Here is a 16,725-nt window from a genome sequence, read left to right on the forward strand (position 1 = left end):
ATTCTCGCCCACCAAGTAAATTCACTCGCCTTCATCTTTCCCATACACATCCAATTCCTTCATTTCTTTTCTCCAGTCAGCCATGGGCGGCGAGCCCGAGCAAGCCCAGCCCCTAGCCCCAACTTCGGCCGCCGGGTCCGATGAGGGAGCTCGCCGGAGAAGAATGAAATGGTGTGGATGTATATCACTCTCTCTTCTACTTCTAGTTGTAGTTATCATCATCATCTTAATATTTACAGTGTTCAAGGTCAAAGATCCCAAGGTAACGATGAATCAGGTGAAAGTCACAAATCTGGATCTCAAGGTCGATGCAGTCCCTCGGCTTCAAATTAGGGGTAATATGACTCTCGCGGTGGCCATGTCGATCAAAAATCCTAATGCGGTGTCCTTTAGGTTCGACAACACCACCACCACCATAGACTACCACGGCACTACGGTGGCGGAGGCGTATGGGCCGGCGGGCCGGGCGAAGGCACGGAGCACGTTCCCGATGAACCTCACGGTAGACGTCATGGCGGACCGCCTGATGAGAAGCTCGGACCTCTTCACGGATATCACCGGCGCCGGCGAGATGAACATGACGAGCTACTCGATTGTTCCGGGAAGGGTGAATATTTGGAACATCGTGAAGAAACACGTGGAAGTGAGGATGAATTGCTCTTTGACTATTGATATTAATGGCCAATCGGTCAAGGATATGAATTGCAAACGTCAGGTTAAACTTTAGGTAAGGTTTTTTTTTTTTTTTTGGTAACGTTACTTTTCAATTTTTAATCGGGATTGTGTCTTACTTTGATGGGGATTATTGTATCTGTATGGTTATTTTTGTAGCGCAGAGAGATTTATGTGGCTGTAATTTTTATTATGGGTAGATAAATAACAGCTAGTTCTGTTTCAAACTCTCAATCTTTTCACTCTTTTTAATGTCCATAAATATTCCAGTTTTTTCCTTAATTTATATTCTTTGTTTTTTTTCGTATTAATTCCCTTGAACTACGAAGGTTATAGGAATCGAAGCACTTCAAGTAAAAATCAAAGATGAAGGAGCCAATAAAATCGATCTAATTGTTAAGGATTTAACCTATAAGTCATAAAATGATGGGTTCAACTCTCGTTTGTCTATCTGAACATCTTGTTAATGCGATTTGAAAGTAACTCTATAACCACACCTTGTTATATCTAACTTTCGTTCGGGAAAAATGACGTGGCGAGGGATGGAGAGAGCCAGAGACGGGTGGTGGTGGAACCTTGTTGTGGGTCCTGCATGTTTCAAAGTGGGCCCAACCGTCTCTTTCTAGTGACCCTTCACCGTCTTTCGTTATTTTTTATGTCATTTTCAAAAAATAAAGCATCAAGCGGAGCAGATAATTTGGGAGGTTGTGCTCATCAAGTTTAGCTCTGTTCAACAGAGCTAAGTTTATTTAGATTAAATTTAAAATATTTTAATATATAAGAAAAGCTTAGATAGTAAGTACATTTTTAATTTTTTAAAGTTTTGAGCTTATTTGAGTTAGGCTTGAATATTTAAATTATTAAATATTATTTTATTTTTTTTTTTTTTATTTTAAAAAATTAATATTTTTATTTTATCTTATTTTTATATTATTTTAGTAATAATAATAAAAATCAAGTATTTAAATTAAGTTTATTTAAGTTCGAGCTTGGCTTGAATTTATTTTAGTTTATTTAATAGTTTGAATAAGTTCAAAATAAAAGAAAAAAAAATTCTAAACTTCTAATTCTGATTTTAAGATTTTTTAAATTTATTTAAGTTGGTCTACTAAATTTGACCCAAATCATCATCTTTGGCATTGAATTTGCTCAAGTATTTTTGAGTGGAGTTACATAAATTATTTTAATTTATAGTTTACTTATTTACAAAAATCCGGATTTAGGATCTCGTTCAAGAAAATATTGAGGTTTTATATTAAATTCGAACTAATTTCCGATGTTACTATATATGTATATTCAAATTAATAATTATTAATAAATTAAAGGTTAAATTATACAAAACTTTCAACCATATTTAAATAATGTCTTAATATTTAAAACTTAATAATAAATTTGCTTGAGCTTCAAGTTTAAACAAATAATTCCTAACTATTAATTATATACCCCTTAAATTTTACTTTTGTATACATTCAAACTATCAAACTTTAATTGATATATGATTAATCTCTAAATTTTAAGTTATTTATAAATAATTAATATATAAAATTAATTATATAAAGTTATATGTATAAATATAAGAATTGAGAAAAATTTATTATAAAATTTTAAAGGTTAAAAATGTTAGAGGTATGTAATTTAAAGTTCGTAACGTACTATAATTTAGCCCAAATCAAAAAAAAACAAAGTCAAAAGTTGCTAAAAACGCGTAAAATAAATTTATATTCCAGCCGACAACTGGCGAATGGAATAAAGAAGGAAGGGAACAAAAAGTGGGAGGAAATCAGGAATTGAACAATAATAAAAAAACGATAGAATCTCGGAGGAGGGAAGCCTCATTGAGGGACGGATAAATCTCAACCATTTAAATTTAATTGAAACAATTCAGATTTAATATTTTTATTTTTTATTTTAAATTTATATTTATTAAAAAATATATAAAAGTTATAAAAATATCATGACAATCCAAATTTAATATAAATAGTTTATATTTAATATTAAAAATTTTTAATAAGTTTACTACTCTATTCAGAATATATATGTACTGCTTAGAGTAGATCTGATTAATTTAAATTTTTAATATTAAATTTAAATTATCTATATTAAATCTGAATTGTCGGGTTTAGAAGCATATTTATTAAAAAAATTATAATTTTTATATATTTTTCATTCTAATAAATATAAATTTAAAATAAAAATTAAAAATATTAAATCTAAACTGTTGACTTTAAATCTCGGCGGCTCAAATTCGCCCCTTTCTCGTAGGGAGCAGAGCAGAGGAGGCTCCCCTCCTATAGAATCTCTTATACAACAAAAACATGGATAAAAAATTAAACTTACGTTACTTGAACATAAGATTTGCAATAATAATACACGGTATACCTAAAATGAAAGTGATGGTATCTTCAAAACAATACTACCATCTTCAGGTCGTGCACCACCTTCTCATGTGCTTTCTGAAAATTATTACGAGGAATATGATCATATATCTATATCCAAAATCCCACATCATAGAATTATCAGGTATTTAAAAACTCGTCTAAATTTGGTTCATACGGGTTAAATTATATATTTTTAATCTACATTTTTAAAGCACGGAATTGAAAACTTAGTTTGATAATGGTTTGTGGGTTCTGTTTTGTTGAATCAAAATAAAATATGAACGTTTAAATTGTTGGTAATAAATATAAACAGATTATTTTGTCTCGCTTGGAAGTTTAAACAAAAAAATTAGGAACAAGGTCATGTCCATCTGAAAATTAATTAAACTTGACATAAAAGTTAATATTATGAGTGTTTCTTTAAAACAAAAAATTTCTGGTAACAGCAGGTAGTCCTAATCTAACGATTTCGTTACCTTGTGAAATTTTGAATTTCGTGGTCTTCGACTGAACTTGGTTCACATATATTTATTGGATTATATTTGGATCTATTGTCAAAGTCAAATGTCCAAAAAGATGGCTCAGTCTAATTAATTAATTAATTAATGTATTTTGGGAACTTGACAGAGATGGCTCAGCCAATAGCCATCTTATCCCATCATCCCCTTGTATTGGACTGAACTATCAGAAATGGAGAGGATCTAAAGGATAAACTATAAAGAATTTTTTTTTCTCTCTGCTTTTTTGCACGCAGAACATTTCATGGCCTTCTACCTTTTTGTTTTTCTCCAAGAGAATTGTCGGCCTACCATTTCCAGATTCCATGTGGTCATCGTAACAGACCGTAGTCAGATTCACAACTCCCTAATACAAGTTATATAATACAAATTTAGTGTTGTTTGTATGGCTGCACAATGACTGGGATAGATCGGGTTATCACCAAACTTGAAGTTCGGCCTAACAAAGCTTCGAGCTGGTGATTTGGACGTACGGTCTGGTTTGACTCAGAACAAACCCGAAACATGATGGACCGGGTTTATGAATACATCAGACTGGGTTTTACCTTCCGTCTAGATGAAAAGAAAAATTATGAAGGAAAGAAAATGAGAGGAGAAAAAAATAAAAAGAAGAGAAAATTAAGAAGAAAATATTATTACTTATTGTATTTGGATAGACAAGAGAAAATAGAGAGGAAAGAAAACGAGTAAACATTATCATGACAATAATACCCTAATATTAAAATATATCACATGTCATATAATTATCTTTATGAAAATAAATTTAAAAAATTATATTAAAATTAACATCATCAAAATAATTTAAAAGGAAATTAGTTCATAAAAAATGTATTTTCATGTTATTATAATTTAATATGAAATAGATTAGTAAAAGTATGTTGTTTTTTTCCATTTAAAAAATAAAAATTATGTATGTTTTAAAATCAAATACAATAACATTTTTTTGTCTAAGTTGGATACTCTGTCCAAAATTATCCCCACTCAATATTGTGCTTCCATTAAATGAACAGTGTCCTTATAATTAATAATAGAGTTTGTGTAGTTTTTTTTTTTTTTACATGGAAGAGTTTGTGTTGGTGGTATACTGTGAAAAGAAGAAAGCATTGCATGTCAGCAGTTGAGGCATTATCTACGTTGAAGACAAAAAATAAGGTAGCCAGGTTTAGGAAGAGAACGCGTGAGAGAGTGAGTGCAGACATGGAAGAATGATTTTCTTTCCAAAATCTCTCCATGTATGGAGAGAAAACTTGAGAAAAAAACATAATAGATCCCATACTCCATTTTCTCTCCCACTTTTCCTTCCTTTCACTTTTCTTTCCTCTTCCAAACAGAGAAAAAGTTATTTCCTCTCCTATCTTACTCTCTAATTTTCTTTTTTCTCATATTTTCTCTCTATCCAAACAGAGCATTAGTTTAGTTTAGATGGAAAAAGTTTAGAAGCAGGAGGGAGAAGACAAAACAAAAGTGCCAAAATCAATAGCTAATCCGGAGGATTGCATGCTGTTTATCCAAATCCACTATTAAATCACAGCAAAGAAAGCAAGAGGAAGATGCTGTGGTTTGAAGGAAGCACGAAAAGAAGATATTGAAGGTTAACAAGTGTTTAGCACTTGTTGGTAGTCTGATTGAGGGTATGTTTGGCCCAAAGCCCCAGACTTCAGTTGAGGCATCAAAAGCTTAATAGAAAACCTTCAGTCTCGCTTGGGTACAAATTTTTTTACAGAGCGTTAGAAAGAAGCCATGAGTTAAATATGAAGCAAGGAAAAGGAACTTCTGAATAAAATATTTAAACATAAATCACGTAACAATTATATATATATATATATATTTTTTTTTTTTTCTTTAATTTCAGTTTGCAGTTCATTCTAATCTTAGGTGGTGATTTTTTAATCTAAACACACCCCTACCATAACATCTCCTCGTGCCTTCTTGTTAAGAGCTACTTTCGGATGAAAAATTATGTCATTAAATTTATCAAAAGTCAATTATGAAGAAATTAGTGGCCAAATCACACAGACAAACAAAGCATGAAATTCATTGCCAACCAATATTTCTTCTTTGAAAAACACACATGCGTGGATGGGACTGCTGAAACATATTTTGATAACTTTATTCTTAAAAAAAGAAAAAGAAAAGAAAACTAACGGATATATGACTCTGATCCATTGCACATATATGGAGTCTGAACTCTAAAGAATAAGCTGCTGTCCCGTGAGTATAAATACTTTTCTTTTTAATACTATGGTTAAAAGTATTAATTTGCATCGTTGCATGTATACTTTATCAGCAGCATATCATCATAACCTTGTTATATTAGATTATTTATAACACAGCGTGCTCACACATACTCACTCTGCTTAAAAAATATAAATTATTTTTTAAGAGGTTTAATATTAAAAAATATAATAAGACATTTTTAGTGTTTTAAGATGTGATCATTGTATTTTTTTTTTAAATTACCCCTATAAATAAATCACTTTATATCTATTTTAGAGTAAAATATCATATTAAATAGGGAGAGGCATTAAAAATGGTGTTAGTTTCAAAATAAATAATTATTTTTATTGGGGTAAGATTCAATTAAAAATACTTTATATTTTTTAATGAAGGGAGTATAAGCATAATGTACATGTTCATAAATTAATGCATTTGCTCCTGCCTCCAGCGAAGAAATTAATTCAAAGGTGAATTGACTAATTTGCCCCAACAAAATATCATGACTGTACCACAGGGCAAGATATTTTTCTTGAACAACAGCAAAGGCACATTAATTACGCTAATTAATTACATCGATTCTTCAATGAAATTTACCGTAATTTTATTTCCAAAAATTATTCTTAAAAAAATTGCATGCTTATGTAGTTAGTTATGCGTGCTTTTCATGCCATCTTAAATTCAAACATTTCATACTTACACCCACATAGGACAAACACAATTAATAATAATAATAATAATACCAAGCGAGAAATTCGTGGCGTTCTAATTATTTTTTATCTGGACTAACATGTGCTTTGAAATCAACGTTCAAAGTAATTTAAATTAAGATGAACTGACAAAACCGCTCCTCCAAAATCTTCTGTCAATATATAAGAATATATGCAGTGAATTGATCAAATTGCCCATACATGAGTTTTATGTCTCTGTATTATGTAGCGATCGAAAATATCAGTCTCTCCATCAAAGGTTGCCTGTGAAGGTCGCAGTTCTCATATAGCCATGGCGGAGAGCGAGCAAGTCAGACCACTAGCTCCGGCGGCCAACAGATACCTCCGAGACGGCCATGATGAAGACACCATCAGCAGCGGCAGAGCCACCCCTGTCCCAATCAAAAGGCTCCGCCGTAGAAGATTCATCGTCAAGTGTTGTGGCTGCATGACTGCTCTCATTCTACTCCTGGCTGTTACAATCATAGTGTTAGCATTCACTGTCTTTAAGGTTAAAGACCCGGAAATCACGTTGAACGGCTTCAACATCACAAAGATCGAACTCATCAACAACAACACGGTCCCTAAACCTGGCACCAACATATCCCTAACAGCTGACGTGTCCCTAAAAAACCCTAATGTGGTGTCCTTCAGGTATACCAACACCACCACAACCTTGTACTACCACGGCACCGTTGTCGGCGAGGTACGGGGACCGCCTGGCAGGGCGAAGGCACGTAGGACAGTGAGGATGGACGTCGACGTGGATCTCATCACCGATAATCTCATGTCAAGCTCTAACTTTACTGCGGAAGTGGTGTCTGGTATATTGACCCTGAATAGCTACTCTAGGGTTCCGGGGAAGGTGAAGATTTTGAAAATTTATAAGAAGCACGTGGTTGTGAAGATGAACTGCACCGTTAGTGCTAATATTACTGCACGAGCAATCCAAGATTTGAATTGTAAGAAAAAAGTTCAACTTTAGGAGTTGATTTTTATTCTATACATGTATAATACGTACGTGAGTTAAAGATGATTTGATGTCATGTGTAGGTAGAACAATTCTGTTTTAGACTATAGCAGGATAATATATTAAAATTTCTATAATATTTTCAATTCGTTTGAAAATAATATTCTTTTGTTCAATTGTTCTGCAGATACCAAATAAGACTTGATACTAATAGTGGTCTAAAATTTTCACAATTTAAAAAGAAGGAAATAAAAGGAAAAAAATGCGGGTCAACGTACGGTGGTATATCTTCTCCCTCCAGCTTAGATGTTCGAGAAGGGAATAAGAGATAAATAAATCTGATCAACATGTGCGCTTAATTGTAAATAAAATAAACTTTTTCTAGTTGAATGATTAGAAAAACAAAATCAACGATAAAAATGAAGACTAAATTAAACAAATGAAATTAGAAACAAAGATAATAAGAAAGAGATAAATTATAATAATACACATTTCGTTGCAAGACAAAAAGAACGACAGACGAATAGAATTTTTTTGCCCTGAGACCTAAACTATGGGAAATGGGTCCAAATTTTTTCTTTACCAAAATAAAATAATAATAATAATGTAAAAACAACAATTATTACCCATAAAGCTAAAACAGTTAGAGATAAAATTAAACACTTATAGATTCTGTTACAAACAGCATCCAAGGACTTGCACCTGTTTGATGATTTGTCTAACAGAACATAACTACTCATACCTATCGTTTTCCAGGTTCGACTCGCCTTGCATGCCTCTTCCTATGATATATTATCTAATCAGTCCCTCTCTTTCTCTCTCTAACACCTCTCATCATCCCCATGTCGAAGCCGGAATCCTCTATCCTCGCCGCCGATGACGACTGGGCTGATGACGGCGGCGCCACTTTCATCAGCGACCTCAGCATCGGCTCCTTATTCACCAAGTCACTCCTTATCCTCCTCTTTGTCTTCTTCGTCATCCGCCTGTCTATCACCATTTACCGCCACTGCCGCCGCGACAGCCATCAACCCCGTGGCTACGCCGGCAACAATGTCCCCGGCTCAGCTGTTAATAATCCCGACGACCACCACGACGAAGAGAACCCCGTCCAAAATGATGAGGAGGCAACCACAAGTAGGGCCTTCGACGTTGAAGTCGTCATCAGCTTGTGCCCGAATTTCATGTACGGTGATGAAAAAGCCGACGACCGCAACAATACGACATGTCCGATTTGCATGTGCGAGTATTTGGAATCGGATATGATGAGGATGTTGCCGCAATGTGGGCATTACTTTCACCTTAAATGCATTGACGAGTGGCTGAGAATTAGTTGGTCGTGTCCTGTGTGTCGTGACTCGCCGTTGTTGCCACAGGCCACGCCGTCGACATCGTCATCCGGCGATCAATAATGAATTGAAGTTGAATGAATTCGCTCACCATTTTTTTCGTGACTAGTTTTTTGATCAGGTTGCTTAATTAATTAATTTTTAAGTAGAAAATGTAAATTAAATTAGATCTCCCTTTTTTTTGAAAAGGACAGGATCAATACATGATTGTCCTCTACAGGACCAAAATCATTCCAAGCATCGAACGCAAGCAAAATGTCTAATTTCTAGTCTAAACATCTACCGACAAGCGATATGACCAAAATTCTCTCCTCGGATAGGAGGGATTAAACGGGACCCATCCCTTATTTCATTGAAACTATATATTTATACTGCCCTGGCAAACTGCGTATGATCTTTTAAAAGTTCATTCTAAAGCAACCCAGTAATTAAAGGGTAATCTTATTTTTTGACCAAAATTAAAGGGTAATTGAAAAACTCGTGCGAGGAATTATCAATTATGCCGTTCGTTGCTAAGGGATTGTTCGGGCCTTTCCTGCCCGGAACTTGTAGACTTATGCAAATTAGTTAATTTCTCGTATTGGGCTCAGCCACTCTCAAAGAAAACGACCCTAAGCGGTTAAGGCATGAGAATGGGCCTCATCTACAAAAAAAGAGCAATGTCAATTATTTTATAACAAGAAAATAAAATTCCCCATTACCACTTAAAAAATGATAAAAAAAATAGTCTCTCATGATGAGTTAAGATTTAAATTCTCACAAGAAAGAGCATAATTTAGCTATGAAATACTAATACTTTAAATTGCCTAAGGTATCTATATTGATATTGTATCCGATACTTATAGATATTTTTTCGATGCACATATGTAAAGTATTAGAATAATACTTTTTAATTTTAGAAAAATTATTTTTTAATACATATTCAATATTTTTAGATTGTTAATTAATACTTAAAAATAAAAAATTTAAAAAAATAAATTTATTAAAACTTGCAATATTAAACTTTTTATTAATAATATCATTTTTTTGCTTTTAAAGTTAAATATTATATTTTCCTTAAAAAACAAGTTTTGGACATAATAAAAGAATTAAAATTTCATTTTTATTAATTAAAAAAATGTTAAAATGTAATCTTATGAGGTCGAGAAGGAGGAGGAGATATTGATAGTACTATACCTATTAGAAAGGATTAGATGGTAAGCAATCATGTATTCATGTATGGATAAAATAAAAGTATAATTAATGATTAAATTTTACTTAATATTATTATAAAGAACTATATATGTATACTAATTTGAATATTTTTTAAATTGAAATTGTATTGCTATTTTTTATAAATATAAATATACATATAAAAAACATATCATATCCTATATGTTTAAAAATTAAAGTATTGACATATTGCATTTGATACTCATTAATATCTATGCAATATAGATATTTAATGCTCGACAATAAGGGTGGGAATAGAGTTGAAAATTCGAGTGGGTCGGGCCTGAATAACCAAGCCTGACCCAAATTTTTTAGGGTTTTGGACGGCCCGAATACCTAAATTTATATTTTAAAAATCATTTTTAATTAAAATTTTTACTTTAAAATTAATTATTTTATTTTATAAAATATATTTTTTGATACTTAAATGATGTATAGGACTCAAATATATAATATTTTAGTATAAAATAACCTAAAACTTAATTAATTAATTAATATTTATCATATTTAATATATTTTATAAAAATAAATTTTTTTTTTCGGGTATTCAAGCTCGAATAAGCCCCAACGTAAAAAAAGTTATATTTTTTTTCTAAACTCGGCCTTAACTTTTTTCGAGAAGGTTTGGACTGGCCCTTCGAGCTTGGCTTGAATTATCGACTCTAGGTGAAAATAGGCCAGGCTTTTAACAGGAGCCTACAACCTGATCTAGTTCAGGCTTAGCCCAGCCTACTTAAAAAATAAGCTTAAGTCAAGCTTAAGCTTTTAATTAAATAGTCCAGGTCTACTTTTTCAAGGCCCAACCTGTGAGCTCAACAGTTGGCCATTTATATATATATATATATATTATATCACAAACACATCAATTTCATCATATGATTTTTAATCAATTTTTACTTTACTACTTCTAGTTTTATTTTCAATCATATTTGACTTATATATTAATTTTAATATTGTCACTTTATTATTATATTATATTATAGGTAGTAAATCCTTTCAATTCTTATATATTGTAATTGATAAATTAGGTTATATATTATATATTATAATTGGACTAAAGTATATTTGAGAAGTTTAAAATTAAAATACAAGCATATTTAAAAGATTTTATTTTTAAGTAGGCTTTTAAATAAACTTGCAGGTTAGGTCAGCTTTTAAGTAGGTTTAAATTTAAGCCATAAAAAAAGTTTTATACAAGTTTTTGGTCAAGTTCAAGCCTATAATTTAACATGTAAATTCAAGCCTATTTAATTAAAATCTAGCTTGATCCATCCTATTTTCACCCCCCACTCGACAGTGCATCAAATAAGATTCACTCCAATAGAAAAATAAAAAACAAATGAAAGGAAAATTCCCGTTAGATGTGCCTTTCTCATGGCTAATTAAAAGGATTAAGTAGGTAAGTAGCTGCGTGGTATAATATATGTGTAATTGTGGCTGATGTTTTAACAAGCAATTTTAATTGTAGGCGGTGATTTTTGCGATGGTGTTTAATTGTTTAAGGAATATTCTTGGTAAAATAAAATCTCATGGCCTTCCTACCAAATATTACGACATATTTAGAAGATCTAAATAACCGATCTTATTTTATTTATACTTCACTCAATCATATATAGTAACGCGAAATACGTATTTAACCAGCAAGGAACACAGTATTTTCAATCATAGCAGAGAGAATAAATTAACAAGGTGAATTCAACATGATAGTTTATAAATTAATTAAAAAGGGATGGTGGTAAAGCTGTCAAAAGTCATGATGACAAGGAATGGTTTTCTATTTATAAAAAGTCAAAATATATATATATATATATATAATTTAATATTTAATATAAGATAAAATTTAAAATTTTTTTTATCTCTTGTTTATTCATTGTCATTTAAATTTATAAACAATTTTATTACTGTCATTAATTATAAACAAAGGAAAAATTTAAAAAGTTATATTTTTTATTTCACTATTATAACTAACAATTTTTAATAACTGTAAAATTTATTAATTTTATTTTATATTTAAGACTGTACTAGTGCATGATATAAAAATTAAAAAGACAGTCAAGACTCAAAACAGGTGTTTGTTTCAGCAGACTCTGAATCCCTGTACAGGAGCAATGAAATATCATAAAGGGGATAAAGAGATCATTAGGCAGAATTAAATTGTTATTTTCCCAATCAACTGGCTAATTCTGTATCATACTATCATCATCTACCTCAAGCTTACGAAAAAAATTTAAATAGGTTGAGTCTTGAGAGTTCTTCAACACCATGCATAACCTCCACATTCAAAAAAACATTTATAAAAATACTTATAGATTACTTATAAAATTTTTATATCAACAATAAAATTTAATCAAAAAAACTTGTAAGTTATAAACAAAATTATTGCCAATTAAATCAATCTTTATTGGTCTTTCAAGCCTACACTTAGTGAGCAAAGTGCATTGAGTAACGTTATAAAATATTTTAATGGTTAGATTTGAAAATAATCATTTGATTTAAATTTGATTTTCATATGGATGAAAACTCGGAAACCTTGGCGGCCGGCCTACAGGGGCACAATTATAACGCATGGAAGAGGAAGAAAAATCTCATAATGACGGGTAAATTAATGTTATGTGAACCAATTAAGGACTTGATTGACAGATCTACAAATCCCAAAGAAAGATAAAAGACTTTTCTTTAATTTAGGCTAAGAGGAGCCAGAACTAAATAAACGATTTTAAACAAACAACGTGCCCCACGATATTCAAATCAATATTATACTAAGCGGCCACGTTAATTAATAATTTTTTAAAAATAAAAAATAATATTCCATACAATTTAATGAAATAAAAAAAAATCCAACCCAATTGCTTTCATCTCCGCAACTTTTGAGCGCAACCTTGAACGCCACCGTCACCATTATCTAAGTGAAAATGAAATCAACTTGGAAAGATGACAAAACCAAAAGGTCACTCCTACCATTCTTCAACTTCAGATATTAAATGCCTAAGTTTCTGACCGAAAAGCCGAAGTAGGTTTAGATAATGATAATCAGTTGACACATTGAGTAGAATCTAATTTATATGTCCCAGCTCTACACATTTTTCCTTTATATACAAAACGAAATGAATGACGCCATTTGCAAGGGGCATACATAGCGAGAAGTTAATCATGACATGGAACAAAATTAAAAAGCATTTATAGTTTAAATTTTCCTCCCCCATTCAAAAATATAACAAATTTTTAATCAAATTCTATTCTCTAATAAAATAATTATTTATCTTCAAACTTACTCCATTTTTCATATTCAACCCTATTTAATAGAATGTTTCACACTAAAATAAATATAAATTGATTTATTTAATATAAATACTTTTAAAAACTGGTAATAATTATATTTTAAAAGATTAAAAAGTCTTACATTTTTTTAATATCCAATCCTTAAAAAACTATTTTATATTTTTTTAGAAGAAGTATGTACATTTTTAGATCAGAGACCAGAAATGTATACATAAGAAAAAATTGAAACATTAGGGAAGTCATGGCTGTCCCTAGTCCGCCTCCCTCAACGATCGTAGTATATATCTTGATATTAATTTTATTATATAGCACTACACAATAAGTTTGTGACTTAGTTATGAGTTTTGTCAAACCAAAAATGACAGTTTAGAACGAGACCAGGGACCAAATTTATGGGAAATGTGAGTTGTTTAATTATTTATATCATGTTATAAATATCACAACTTTTATATATTTCTCATATTTAATTTGGAACAATGAATGAGGATAGACCTAGCTAAATCATTGATTAATAAATATAAAAATACAATATTTATAAGATGAGGAGAGAATATCTTGTCCAGTTTGTAAATTCATGCTTGATTTTTATCATAAATTTTTTCTTTTACTCCAATTAAATGCTAGTTAGATAAAACATATTATTAAAACATGTAAATTTAATATAGAAAAAATTGAGAATTTATTAAATCTTTAGACTGAATGAATCAATTTTAATATTTTTTAATTAATTTCAGTTAGATATATTAAAAGTAGTTTATAAATAAAATTACAAAAAACACATGCTTGGACATCTATGGAAAAATATATATATATATATATATATATTCAATGGATATAAATATTAAAATAAAAGAGTCGATTAACATTGAAGGTAAGCGCAATTGTGCAAATGGAAGGCAAGAGCAAAGTGGTCCGCTTAATTAATTAAATCATGGAGTATGATACTCCAAAAGGCCAAATTTTGTCAACTCCAAATGAATGCCTCTCAGCTCTCACACTTGATTACACCCTTTCTCACTCAGCCTCTGTATTAAATGAAAGAGCCGAGATTCCCACCCACCCACCCTTTCCTTGTCCTCAAAATCCTAACGTTTCCACCGTAACAATAACATCCCGGCCCTGTCCTCTCTTCTCTCTCTCTCAAATGGCTCATGTCCTCCTCCGCCGCCGCCGCCTCCTTCCTCTCCAACGTCGGCCTCGGCTACTCCATCGCCATCGCCCTCGCCTTCCTCCTCCTCCTCTCCACCCTCCTCCTCTCTTCCTACCTCTGCTGCCGCTCTCCCCCTCCCCCTCCCCCTCCTCCCCCTCCGTCCGACGGAATCCTCCTCCCCCGCATCATCTTCGTCGCCGACGACGACGACCATGACGACTCCATCGCCCTCGGCCTCTCCCCCGATGTCATCAACTCCTACCCCAGCTTCCCCTACGCCAAGGATCATACTCTCGCCTCCGACGCCGCCGATAATGATTTCACTTGCTCCATCTGTCTCTGCGAGTACAAGGACTCCGAGATGCTGAGGATGATGCCGGAGTGCCGCCATTTCTTCCACCTCCTCTGCCTCGATGCATGGCTCAAGCTCAACGGTTCCTGCCCGGTTTGCCGAAACTCTCCGCTTCCCACACCGATCTCCACTCCGATCTCGACGCCGTTGCAGGAAGTGGTGCCTCTCTCTCAGTACGCGGCCGATCGGAGGCCAACCAGTTGACTTCTCAGAACTTTTTGTTCATTTTATTAGCCCCCGGTTAGATTTGGAATTGAATTGTTTTTATCTTTCTTGGGTATGGTAATTTCTTTTGTTCCATATTTTTTGAAGAATTTTGTTTCTTCCTTGTTCTTCTGGTGATTTTTAATTTGGTTGAATTGTAGGGGGAAATGTAAGAGATTAAAATAAAGCTATATGTTCATGTGAGTGCTACGTACCATGAGTGTTGTTCATGTGATCTTGTGCAGAAATGTTTTGTCCTTTTTGGGGTTGACTATCGTTAGATGTGTTTTTACAAAATCAATCCGTTCATGTTTCCAATTGACTGGCTTGCTTTTTTAAAATTGAAGAAATTTCAAATTTTGGACAGACTTTTTTAGTTTTTACTCCTTCCCAATTACTACATAAAATTTCTTCTAAAAATCTTATTTAATTCAAAATATAGAGTATTACATAATTTTTATAATTATTTTTTTAACTATACCCTTACTTTATTTATTACTCTTTTTAAAAAATTATGTATTGAAATTTTAATTACTATTATCAAAGCTCTTATATAAGACATTTAATGAAGGTATAATTAAAAAAATATAAAATTTTAGGAAATTAAGGCTTTAAATAACACTTATTTTTAAAATCATAAATTAATTACTAATATCTTATATTATTTTGGTTAGGAGGCCTCTGGATTATAGTATATATCATTGACAACTAAGTTATATTTTATAAAAAATGTTAGTTGAAAGTTCATTTTCCTAAAAATATCTTATCTTCATATTTATGCCCTTAAGTTTTCCTAATAACACTTACATGATCTTTAAGTATATGGCATTTAAAGACAAGAAATATAAGAAAAAGCAAGGCTATAAGTGATAAAAATACATAAATTTACTCAATATTTTACATTTTGGACCATGCTTTTGTAATGTGACTTATATTGTGATTTGAAGAAAGTAAATATTAAAGAAAGATCACGTTTAAATTAAAAAAAATTGATTTAATCACAATTATTTTTTTAAAGCATTAGAAAGTAAATTATAAATATTAATTTAAATAGTTATTTCTGTATATGAAATATCTTATATATAATTAAGACTCTTAAATTTATAATTGTTTCGGCAAAAAGAATATAATTGTCCAATTCAATATTTAAATCTTTTTTTGAAAAATTTTGTTAAAAAAATTAATTATTATTAAATTGATCTTTCGAACTTGATTACCCCTGTTCTCTCTCTTTTTTTTAATTTCAAAATAGAAAATTAAATTGATTTTTTCAGTAATAAATGAAATATGACTCATGCACATGCTATTTATTACCAGACCCAGTATAATTTAATTTCTCCTCAATCAAAACAATGACTCCATCCGACCATCCCTGCCGACGGACCAAATCACGTGAACCAAGCAATTCGGATCTTGAGCAATTCTTTCTTCCGAATCTGATTGTATTATTAAGACACTAAAGCACTATCATCCACTTCATATGTGTCCATCTATAAAATATTTTTTAAATTTTATTTTATTTTTAAATATAAAGAATGACAATAATATTTTTTAAATAATTAAATAATTTTATTCTTGTCTTAAAAATAAAACAGATCATTAATTATATGTTTTTTCTATTAATATTATGATATTAATTATGATATTATTAAAGATAAAACTGAAAAATCATTATGCTTTTATGTGAGTTTAACTAAATAACAAACTTATTAATATG

At 31.4% G+C, this 16,725-nt stretch overlaps 4 protein-coding genes across 4 annotated transcripts; all 4 read left to right on the forward strand.

The window, feature by feature from the left end:
• The first annotated feature begins 7 nt into the window (after positions 1–7).
• On the forward strand, positions 8–941 carry LOC129291757 (uncharacterized). The gene has a single exon (XM_054929279.1). The coding sequence runs from the start codon at positions 83–85 to the stop codon at positions 725–727; it is 645 nt and encodes a 214-aa protein (XP_054785254.1). The 5' UTR covers positions 8–82; the 3' UTR covers positions 728–941.
• A 5,747-nt stretch (positions 942–6,688) lies between these two features.
• Positions 6,689–7,638, forward strand: LOC129289780 (uncharacterized). Its single transcript, XM_054926536.1, has one exon. It carries the CDS (start codon positions 6,785–6,787, stop codon positions 7,475–7,477), a length of 693 nt encoding a protein of 230 aa, XP_054782511.1. The 5' UTR covers positions 6,689–6,784; the 3' UTR covers positions 7,478–7,638.
• Positions 7,639–8,304: 666 nt separating this feature from the next.
• On the forward strand, positions 8,305–8,874 carry LOC129290900 (RING-H2 finger protein ATL67-like). Its single transcript, XM_054927969.1, has one exon. The coding sequence runs from the start codon at positions 8,305–8,307 to the stop codon at positions 8,872–8,874; it is 570 nt and encodes a 189-aa protein (XP_054783944.1).
• Positions 8,875–14,329: 5,455 nt separating this feature from the next.
• LOC129291740 (RING-H2 finger protein ATL67-like) lies at positions 14,330–15,238 on the forward strand. The gene has a single exon (XM_054929254.1). The coding sequence runs from the start codon at positions 14,454–14,456 to the stop codon at positions 15,006–15,008; it is 555 nt and encodes a 184-aa protein (XP_054785229.1). The 5' UTR covers positions 14,330–14,453; the 3' UTR covers positions 15,009–15,238.
• Positions 15,239–16,725: the final 1,487 nt, after the last annotated feature.

Source organism: Prosopis cineraria, unplaced genomic scaffold, assembly GCF_029017545.1.
Source record: "Prosopis cineraria cultivar Desert tree isolate PC_DT_omini unplaced genomic scaffold, ASM2901754v1 PC13, whole genome shotgun sequence".
In the NCBI taxonomy this organism is placed as follows: domain Eukaryota; kingdom Viridiplantae; phylum Streptophyta; class Magnoliopsida; order Fabales; family Fabaceae; genus Prosopis; species Prosopis cineraria.